General features: G+C 39.9%; 1 protein-coding gene across 2 annotated transcripts in view; it reads right to left on the bottom strand.

Moving 5' to 3' along the window:
* Nucleotides 1-8,055, bottom strand: part of LOC119357134 (endoplasmic reticulum metallopeptidase 1-like) — a 13,253-nt gene extending 5,198 nt beyond the window's left edge. Inside the window, exons 1-7 of one of the 2 annotated variants that reach the window (XM_037624124.1) lie at nucleotides 7,969-8,055; nucleotides 6,859-7,208; nucleotides 5,024-5,262; nucleotides 4,222-4,378; nucleotides 4,048-4,125; nucleotides 1,720-1,791; nucleotides 1,029-1,148 (exon numbers count right to left, since the gene is read on the bottom strand). In XM_037624124.1, coding sequence (XP_037480021.1) covers nucleotides 1,029-1,148; nucleotides 1,720-1,791; nucleotides 4,048-4,125; nucleotides 4,222-4,378; nucleotides 5,024-5,262; nucleotides 6,859-7,167 — 975 coding nt within the window. In that variant the 5' untranslated portion in view covers nucleotides 7,168-7,208; nucleotides 7,969-8,055. The remainder of the gene's footprint in view (nucleotides 1-1,028; nucleotides 1,149-1,719; nucleotides 1,792-4,047; nucleotides 4,126-4,221; nucleotides 4,379-5,023; nucleotides 5,263-6,858; nucleotides 7,209-7,968) is intronic. The other variant, XM_037624125.1, reaches the window with a different exon arrangement.
* Between the last annotated feature and the right edge of the window lie 3,332 nt (nucleotides 8,056-11,387).

Here is an 11,387-nt window from a genome sequence, read left to right as displayed (position 1 = left end):
TATTCCTTTGACCTTTGGTTACACTCCCAATATTAATCAAAGTTAAAATTACGTCTAGAACTATCAGCTTGTTCTAATTTCTGTTGGAAAGACATAATTAATTTACAATCTAATGGCAACGAAATTATTTTAATCAATTCACAGTAGGAAACAAATGCCTGGATATACAGTACAATTTGGAATTATAATCATGCATTCACCCTCTACGAGGAGCCGTGAACAATCAGGTGGATCCTCAAGAAGTGAAGTTCACATGTGATGTGTTCACCTTTAACCTATTTATATCAAAGTGCTACTTTTGGTTCAGAGTACATATATACTCACTATACTCCTTTTTGTTTGGAAAGGGTAAATCAATGACAGTAACATAGCTTAATCTCAAGGTCCATAATCTCTAGATCTTCGAACAGGAAAGTAACCAGTACATTCTTTAACCGAGTATCTGATACAGATATATTTGTTATTATGTTAATAAAAAATACACTTGGTGAATTTTAATCTACTGAGGGTCTGTAACATTTTTTTTCTTTAGAAATTTGGCTTTATATATGTACGTAGCAATCCAATCTGTTTATAAAAAAATAGAACATAAGCTAAATCTTTGTCATCAGTATCTAATAAACTACTAACATGACATGACCTAGCTTAGCTATTTTTCTATTTTCATTGTGTTTATTTTGCTTTGTTTCTGTAAATCAGTTTCCTTCTGTTGGCCGTTGGCCAAGCTATACTTTGTGCCTTCTTGGCATCCTCTTCTTAATACCCAGACACATAATTTGATGTGTGCTTAAGAAAAGAAATATCTACTAAGTTGCTTAAAGTGTAACGAATCGGGAAAAGTGTTCCACACATGAAAAAGTTGTGCATAATCGATATATTTCCGACGGTGCATCATTTGCGCCATTACGACAAACAACTAAAAAATAATTATTCAAAACAGTACCCAAAACAGAGCAAAGTAACTTCTACCACCTGATGCAGAATATATGGAATTGTGCATATATAAATATAAAGTCATGAAAGCAAACCTTTGTGTGATACACAGATGTCATATCTGTATATGCAAAATCAAGGCCAGGAAGACCAGCAACCTCAAGATATATTTGGAAATCTGTAGCAGAATTTGTTGCTCCAGAATTGAAAATATCCTGCAATTACAAATTTGGGTTATATCCTATTTGCAAGCTACGGAGACACGCTAAAATTGAACTATGCTGGTTGAGTAAGGTGACAGGTCGAACCGTCTCCTTTCACTCTAGCAACATGATACCACTTCATATTTCTTCTATAAGTTCGGTGTTAGCACCAAACAAGTGTGTGTGGGGTGGATGAGGAACAATCATGTCATTTTTTCCATATGAAAAGGTGAATTAAATTGGGAAAATTCAAATTGACAGTGGATAAAAATCACTCCATTTTGCTCTGAGCTGATTGCAGAGTTCCTGGAAACATGACAAAATTGCCACTGTTATTTGCTATAATCCAATGTTCCATGCTACTGGCCACAATATAATTTTACTTTTTACCCAATAATTTGGAACAGGAAGATCACTCAAGCTTCTACAGCTAGATCTGTATTTGACAGGGTAAAGGAACCTCTATGGAAAGTGCAAACTGTTCGTTCTAAGACAGCAAACTTGAGAATCAATAAAAACTGTTCAAACCGTTCTTTCTAAGGTTTCTGAATCAATTCCTACTCAATCTGTTCCTTTTTTTTACCTGTATAGCTATCTGAGCAGATGGGTATTTCGCTACAGTGGCAAAGCTCTCCAAAGCCCATTGGTGAGTACCCTGTTATATGAACAAATATAGTAAGCTAAGCTTAAAAGGTTCAGAAGTAATGTTGTGATAACACTTGAAGAATCCACAGCAATTGAAGAACCGAAGAAAACAATCTGATGCATTAGCGACCAAGTAACTCATGGTTTGTGTAAATTATCTATAAAGAATGGAAATGTATTGAAGAACGAATTGAAAAAAAAACTCAGCTGCTGGAAGGGCAAGTTGATGTCATATGGGGGTCGATTAGTTCTGATCAACTCAGTACTAACTAGCATGCCAATGTTTTCACTTTCGTTCTTCGAAATTCCGAAAGGGGTCCGAAAGCAACTTGATTTCTTTAGATCTCGATTCTTTTGGCAGTCTGATGAGGCCAAGAGGAAATACCGTCTGGCGCGATGGGATATCCTTTGTCGACCTAAAGACCACGGGGGTCTCGGTATTGAGAACTTGGAAATTAAGAATAAATGTCTAATGAGCAAATGGTTGTACAGGTTAGGGACAGAGCCGGAGGGCATGTGGTCTCAAATCCTGCGCAATAAGTATTTGCACTCGAAAACGCTAGCCCAGACTACCATCAGACCAACTGATTCACCGTTCTGGAAGGGATTTATGAGAACGAAGGATATATTCTTTCGTAGGGTCAAATTCTTGGTTGGCAACGGGATGTCAACAAGATTTTGGGAGGATACATGGTTAGGAGAGACACCTTTGGCCTTACAATATCCTACCATTTACAATATTGTGCAACGTAAGGAAGATTATGTAGGTATCGTCCTTCAAACTATTCTCTTGAATATCCAGTTCAGACGTACATTAGTGGGTGCGAGATGGACAGCCTGGATGCACTTGGTTCGGAGATTGATTGAAGTTCGACTCTCCGACGTGCCGGACTCTACACAATGGAAGTTAACTAAAAATAGGATATTTAAGGTGAAATCCTTTTATACGGATTTGATTAATTCTGGCCCCCTCTCAAGGTCACTTCATATATGGAAGGTTAAGGTTCCTTTGCGGATTAAAATTTTCATGTGGTTTGCCCAGAAACAAGTAATACTCACAAAGGACAACTTACTTAAGAGGCGATGGGTAGGCAACTCGCAGTGTTGTTTTTGTGCTCAAGATGAGACAATACAACATTTATTCATTGAATGCCCACTTGCCAAGTTACTTTGGAGAACGATTCATATAGCTTTTAATATTAATCCCCCAGTAGATATTGCGTCTTTGTTTGGGATGTGGTTAGCTGGGGTTGAAGAGATCACGGCAGCTCGTATTCGGATTGGAATATGTGCGTTACTATGGGCTATATGGAACTGCAGAAATGATATGATTGTTAACAGACAACACAACTTAACTTTTTTGCAGGTTATCTTCACAGCTACAGTTTGGATCCGTATGTGGTCCTTACTCACTCCTATGGACTCCAGGGAGCCTTTGGTTACTGGGTGCAACCAACGGGAGATGGTGGCTCGGGCTATATTCAACCAGTTCGGATGGCGTTCGCATAACAGGATAGAGGGCTAGAGAGCTTGTCCTTATTATCACCGTATCGGTTGTTTTTAGGCCCTTTCTTTTTTTTCAGATCTTTGTGCTATGACTTTGCTCCGTTTGCGAGCTGTAAGACCTTTTGATCGGAAGTACCTTTCTACACCCAGGAGCAAATGCTCCTGGTATGAATAGTAAAATTAAAAAACTAGAAAAAATATTCAAAAAATTCTGAAATTTTTTTGTGACATACTTTCACAAATGTTTGATGTGCACGCAAAATTTCATTGTGAAATCACATTGGTGGAAGGCGTGCCAAAAAAACAAAATCAGAGCTCCAAAATGCTTTTGTAAGTAACATTTTCAGAGCATCGATTTTGTTTTTTTTACCACGCCTTCCATCAATGTGATTTTGCGATGAAATTTTGTAGGCATAACAAACATTTGTGAAAGTATGGCACAAAAAAATTTGAGAATTTTTTTAATTGTTTTTGAATTTATTTGATTTTACTGTTCACACCAGGAGCATTTGCTCCTGGGTGTAGAAACTCCACGTCCCTTTATGATGATACTTTCTGGATTTTTAATAAAAGAGCCGCATGCATCATCATGATGCAGAGGCCGGGAGTATACCTCCATTTCCAAAAAAAAAGTAACTCATGGTTTGTGTAAAATGTTCAAAAACCTTATTTACTAAACAAACTAAAATAAGAAACAGGTACACGACTGTTACAATTATAAATGCCAGAATAATTTGTGAAAACAAAACGTGAGGCCAACCTGAAAAAGTGTTGATTTCCCACCGATGCCCATAGCTTCCAAATCAACAGCAAAACGTACTGAGTTTCTCCAGTGGTGCTGCACAAATATTATTAAATTACATTATGGAGCATAACCACAATGACCTATGTAACAGTTCGACATGATATATGTGTGACAAATGAAAATAGTGACCTGAGTTATAAAACTGTGGGCCCCGACAAGACCCTCTTCTTCCCCTGTGTTGAATAGAAATAGGACACCACTCTTAAACCCATGAGCCCACTGAGCCACTCCCCGTGCAAGCTCTAGCATAACTCCTACACATGAACTGCAATCTCCGGCACCTCCCCTAAAAAAGATAGAAGTTAGATTCATTTTATCTCTCAAAAACTGACAATGCGGAAGCAAAAAAAAAAAGTAGAATTGTTACAAGAGTTGGTCTGCTACAGTACATGTATTTGCAATAAATAAACATTAGTTTGCCGCTAAATTACATCCTAATAACATTAGATGTAGACTTGAACAGTCTGAATATCTGTCTAAATTACTTGTAAAAATCATCAACAACAGAATTGTTCCTCCCAAACATGCCTCAAAGCTATATTCTTGTTCAACATTCATGTGCTGTCAAGTTATCTTTAGAAAATGTGAGATCTCGATATCTCCTGCTTATACTTAAAGAACAGTGCACGACTGAGCCCATATATTTGTCTAATGTCATTTATTTCGCATACATTTCTTTTACCTCACTCTCAGCACCCACCCCTTCCTCAATTGAAGGCTCATAATGTGGTACCCAAGTTGGATTGTTGCATATTAGTACATTCTACAAAATTAAATAAAAGACGAACCAATTTCGTGTCAAAAAGGCATGCGGAAACCCTTCATTTCTGATGGTAACCAATTGATGTGTTGATGATTAAGCATATAGTTAACATTACATAATGCAAAGCAGAAGCAAGGCTGCCCAGTAAGGGAGAAGACGGAGCCTTACGTTGTGAAAACTGTGTCAATATGAGAAGAGACAAGAATCAAATTTTCCTCAGCTTCCGGTAAATACTTGGGAACAAATCTGAGAATCACGTGCTTAAGGTCTGAATACAATATTGTTTTTCCCTTGAAAAGGCCCCCGGCTAAACGGTTTGCACCAATGTCTGTGTGGAATAGCTCCAGTTGAACATCAACGTCCGGGTGAGCTGCCTTCTTTATTTTCTCTGCTTCTGCATATACATACTATTGCATGGAAATGTCAAGACGGATAGTGCAACTAAAAGTAGATACAGTAGAGAAATTATAAGTTCCAACAAAAATATCGCACGTCCTGATGGGAAAGTAAAAGTGAAAGATAAGAGCAAGAAATAATTAGTTGGCTCCTCACTTTAACTTATATTTCTTCTCCACTTACTCCCTTTTCTACGCCCTCCGTTTCTAAATATAAGTCAGATTTCAATACCGACTACATACAGATGTATATAGACGCACTTTAGAGTGTAGATTCACTAATTTTGCTCCATATGTAGTCCGTATTTGAATCTCTAAAAGACTTATATTTAAGAACGGAGGGAGTAGTTATTATACCCAAACACTACAATTAGCAGGCCCGGCCCTGATGGGGGGGCAGGGGGGGCGGCCGCCCCGGGCCCCCGGAACGTAGGGGCCCCCACGTATGTGTCCTCTGTGTATTAGCCCGGTGAAAAAACTTTGCCTAAAAAAGGGCCCGTGAAAGAACTGATCCTGCGCTAGTAAGTTTCCCTTGCGTAGATTTAGACGCAACCACAACTATCTGGGGTAAGTTAATAACGATTCCCTGAATTAGTGGAATTTCCGTTTCCCTCGCGTAGGCCACGACATGAGCGATCGACCTAGCAGCATATCAATCCCTCAGAAATAACCTATCCGCATATCATGCACGACTGCCGCCGCCGCAACCTCCTCCCACGGAGGCCTCCGATGCTTCCTCCTCCAATGGCCGCTTGGGTGATTTCATGTTCGTCGGCATGGACAGGAGTAACAATACCCCCGATCCCGGCAGGCAGTTCTGGACAAGAAAATAGGTAAGCATCTTCTTGATTCATCATCATCCAGGAGCTAGCTAGGTTCTGTTAGGTAGGTGGCTAGTTAGTGGCAGAATTAGGAGTAGCAAGTGAATTAGCGGAAAAGAGTTGGATGTAGTTGTCCGGCCTTCTGACTAAATAATCTGGATGTGTTGGTGATCGATGAAAGACAAGGGGAGAGAATTACTAGGATCCATGGATAATGATATAGCTGAGCCAAAATTAATTAGAGAATGCATGGTGGATTTAATCTAATAGTAGGTTGCTAGATTAATCTTAGCATTGCAAATTATGAAGTTAATTCTAGCTGTGCGCCCTAAAGAGTCATTTAAATATTTTTTCGGTGGCGAACTATGAAATATACAATGCATGCAACTTCCTTGGAAAGATCTTAACAAAAGAAATATAGAGTTAATATAATATATACATAATTAAATCATGAAAGTAGGTCGACTAGTTTCGCACTCCATTGTTAAAAAGTTAAGTGTAACCCGTGTTTTAAACAATCAAAACATGCGTTATACATAAAAGGCCCCGAGTTTTGTTTTCGCCCCGGGCCCCCGAAATCTCAGGACCGGCCCTGACAATTAGCATCAACAGTTCAACAGACAACAGCTAGTTCCAACTTATTAATAGAAAAGTATCACTGACCCCTCATGTTTAGAATATATCAATGCATAATAAAATTGACAGAAATTTTATAATTGGTCTAAAGACTGAAATTGTAAGTAAAAACTATTGAAAATGCGAAAGCAAGGTAGCTTGAAAGGACAACCTGCACAGCAAGATCAAGGGAATCTGAACCAACTGGATGAGGACCCAGGCCTGTCAAGTACTTCACATGCTTAAGGGCAGAAGCCTCTGAGAACCCCCGCTTACCAGCCTGCTCAGCATCTAGGGGCAAAGGAAGATTTGCAAACTGCATACGGTAAACTGACCAGGACCCATGAAGGAAAACTATCAACAATCCCAGCAACAAATAAGCGCTCCTCCTATGCCTGCCGTTATCTTTATCAGAAACGACTGCCGCATCAACTCTAGGCCTCTCGTGGGTTGACACTGAAGAAGCTTGTCCTCGAGGCATTTTGCGTGTTTAAATGTAGTGAGACGCCTGAAAAAAGTGGACTGTTCAAAAAACAATTATGTTGGCAGTATCATAACAAAGTGTACACGATAATACCAGTTAGAGCGGAACATGAAAAAAGCATTGCGTTCCATATAAAGAAATTATGTGGCATTTAATAGTTTTTTTAGGAAAAAGAGCCTACGATGGAATTCCCACAAAGCAACATGATAAATATTTTGAGTTCCACGTACCAAAAGAAAGATTTCACATGGATCCAGGAAAAATAAAACATGAACCAGATGCTCCCTGTTTTGTTTAGGATTTGAAATCAATATGTGCTACCATTGTAAGAAATGGGTGTCTGCTAACAGGTAACCTTCCATTTTTCCATGTAAGAGGTTACATGCACAGACTAAGCAGTAATTAATCAGATACATAGACAGTCTCAGGGTTTGCTAATATTTCCTTGTAAGTTTTTAGCACAGTTCTACAACACCGAAGGTTCACAATTTCAGAACAAGGATGCTCCCATGTCCCAAAAGCAAGCTAATCAGGTCCTACTCCATAGTCGGTTGGTTACAAACTGGAAACTGGAAAACAAGAGATGGTCTAGGAGGACAAAGAAGAAGATGATACACAGTCGAACGAACAGTGAATGCACTGGACCGGACTGATGGATTGGAGTAGTAGCGTTCACGCAGGACACGAATGCGTAAACAAACAGCAGCACGAAGAGAGAAGATTCGCATTCAATTTACGAAGAGAAAAACAGAACAAAATTGTACGTAGAACAACAAGCTAGTACTAGTGCTTCCTTACCGGCCGATGTGTCCAGCAGAGTGTGCGAGGAGGAGGAGGAGGAGGAGGAGGAGGAGGAGAGCGGAGTTCTTGCTTCGGAGGATTTCGGTGAGGTGAAGTAGCCGCCCGGAGATGGAGATTATATATAAGATGAGGATAGAAGGAGGCGACCGCACCCACAGAAAAAACGTGCTAGTGCTTAGGGTGACGATGCTGAAGAACTTCTGGTCCCGCCGTGGTGGTGGACGGGGACGGGATGCATGGCGAGAAAAGCGTGCGCGCGTGCCATGGAGACAGACGATGCTGGTTGGTTACGTGAGGCATCCTTCTTTTTGCAAGTCGACAGACTGCTTTCACTCATGCATGCGTACTTCCAAACAAACATCACGGGCTCATCTCTCATGCATGGGACTCGAAAGGAGTTTCTATACACATACTATTATTTTTTGCATTAGCATTACAAATATTCCCTCCATTCCACAATATAAGGTGCATTGGTTGTTAACAGTTCCAAATTTGTTTGGAGACTGATGGGGTGATATTCATCATAAGTTGAAGGGCTAAAACCAGGGGAGATATTCACTTGACAATGTTTCCCGCAGGGCTACTACCATGTTTTACTTTTCCCCTAAAAACTACAACTTTTAGTTAGTTACAGGTTCAGCCAAAATTAAACTCAATTATGGCAGTGATGGCCCACAAGTCTGGGCTAACATGGCACAATATTCAGCTCCGTCATATTGACCGTTATGACATCTAGGGTGCCATACGCCAGTCTCATAAAACTCCCCTGGTTTTTAAACATTTCACAAATTTACAGTGGACGGCCCACAAGTGAGTGATCTAACCCTAAACTGATAAGTAGTTAAGCTAACCTAATCACATGGGCCTGATGGTCAGTGGCCCAGCTAATCCTAACTAGCCACTAACCCATCCCCTAACCTAACAACTAACCCATCCTTACTAACCACGTGTGCTAGCGGCTGAGACGCCCTTCCTCTCCACGGGCGATGCACCCCCGCCGTCTGGCCATGGAGCGGCTATGCTGCCGATGGCCTCCAGTTTCCTCCCCTTTCCTCCCTCCACCCGCACAACTCGCCGCCCGGTGGCCTCTGGTCCACAACCTTATTTTCTATGTGGAGAAAGAAATCATGAGAGGAGATACCAGTGATGCAGTCATTGATCACTTTGAGGCCATGAAAGAACATAGAGGGTTTTTTAAAAAAGGCAATGCTCTTAACTTAATGTCTTAATTTATGAATTATTGCACAAATGTATTTAGTATGTACTTAAGTGATTTTTCTTTTGTAGGCAATCAGGATTTATTGTCATATGTCGTCGTCCGATCACATTTATTTTCATTATTCGGAGTTTGTATGCTTTAGTGTTGAACTTTATATAATCAATTAGTATTTCAAGCCGAAGTGAACCATTTCATTTTGGTAAGGAATCTTACTACCATACATTTTGAGTTGCTGAGTGTGCTATTATATATATGGTGTATAAGTGAACACCGGGATATTTTTGCTCTAGGTCCGTGGGAAGATATCCTGTGATACCAAGTATCACATGATACCATGATATCATGTTTCAAAACTCAAAGTTTATGTCCTAAATGTTTTTGATTTTTTTTTGGATGTTCACAAGTCCACCATCCCTAAAAGAGTCAAAGTCCAAATTTGAAATATACATGGAGAAACAAAAAAGGCAAATCCACATGTGAACAGTGCCATGTTTGCTTCTGCCCTTTGTGACACTATTCATGCAGAATTTGTCTTTTTTATTTCTCAATGTGTGTTTCGATTTTGGATCTGAAGTTTTTAGGGCTAGTGAATATATGTCTTGTGAACACTCATAATTCTTTTTTTTAATTTTCTTTTGAAGCACAGAAATCTGGGTTCTGAAACATGGTATGATAATATCATGTGATGCTTGGTATCACATGATATTTTCCCCGGGGTCTTCCCCTGTGTACTACTCCCTCCGTTTCAAATTATTCGTCGCGGAAATGGATGTATCTAAAATTAAAATACATCTAGATACATTCATACCTTCGACAAGTAATTCGGAATGGAGGGAGTAGATCCAAACCTGGCTGTTCCGCGGTCCGGCGAGCCACCCCACGCGCTCCATGCGCTCGTGAGAAACACCAAAATCGTTCAGGATCCAAGCAAAATTCTTGCTAACGTGTAAACAAATGCATGCACATGAACCAAACTAGTAATAGCCTCTAGTGGTGCATGCATCTCATTGGATTTTTGCACGTGCATACATCATGCTCTGACAGCCTGTAGGTTCGTCGAACCTGTGTGGTGACGGGGCCCTGTGAGCTCACGTGAACCATGCACAAGAAATACACACGCAGGCACAGTGTCATTATTCTACCCTGCGAGCACGTACTCCTACAAAAGAGCCAATGCGCTGCTACTGGAAGTTTATTGTGGAACGTGGGCAATTTTACTATATTCTGAATATGTCCCTACTATCGTTCCATGAAAAAAAAATTACAGAAAGGATAAATATATTATAAAAGTTTATAGAAAGTACAAATATAATAAATACATCGAGATTCCAAGACCACAAAACAATCACTATTGCCGTGAACAAGTCTTGACGCACTGCTGTCGCCGCTTACCTACTAGAGCCAGCTTGACCAATGTCAATAACAAAAGGGAAGTCTTCGTGCAAGTGCCCCTAAGTACAAGCGCCCTAGAGCCGCAGTCGTCGCCATTGTACCCTTGCATAAATATGAAACTTCTGACACCAAATATCACCCTAGAGCTGTGCGGTCCGTACAGACAGCCCAGGAGATTGTGGCCCAAGTGGTGGCCGTGCAGGCAGAGCTGGTGGGAATATCCTATTTGCCGCTCGCTGCGGCAAGTTGTCAGGCGGACGCACAGGGAGATTGATCGAGGGTTCGCGCGTGGGCCGGGCCGTAAAATGTTTCGAAGATTTCGGTTTTAGAAACCTTCTCGCTTGTTCCCAGCCGGTTTTTTCCGATTTTGGGAACCTCCTAGGAGCTTCCTAACACTTTTTTTCTGTTTCTTTTTCTTTTTTTGTTTTCCTTTTTCCTGTTTATTTTTTCTTCTCTATGTTTTCCTTTTCATTCCTTTTCTACTTTTCACCTTTTTTCTTTCTGTTTCTTTTCTTTATTTTTTCTCCTCTTCACTTTTTTCATTTTTTACAATTTTAAAAATGTTCAAACAATTCAAATTTTGATTGCATGTAAAGAATATTCGTTCTTTACAAAACTGTTCGAAGTTTAAAAAAATTGTTCGCTTATTGAAAAATATGCTCCGGTTTTAAAAATATTGTTCATCCATTGAAAAAATGTTCGACTTTCCAAACTTGTTTGAGATTTTTAAAAGGTTCTAAATTTCAAATTTGTTCTTCAGTTTTAAAAAATGTTTGTGCTATCTAAACTCCTTTCTTTCAAAATT

Source organism: Triticum dicoccoides, chromosome 2A (genome assembly GCF_002162155.2).
Source record: "Triticum dicoccoides isolate Atlit2015 ecotype Zavitan chromosome 2A, WEW_v2.0, whole genome shotgun sequence".
NCBI lineage: Eukaryota > Viridiplantae > Streptophyta > Magnoliopsida > Poales > Poaceae > Triticum > Triticum dicoccoides.
The sequence above is the reverse complement of the archived record's forward strand: the minus strand, read 5'-3'. Positions and strand labels throughout refer to the sequence as shown.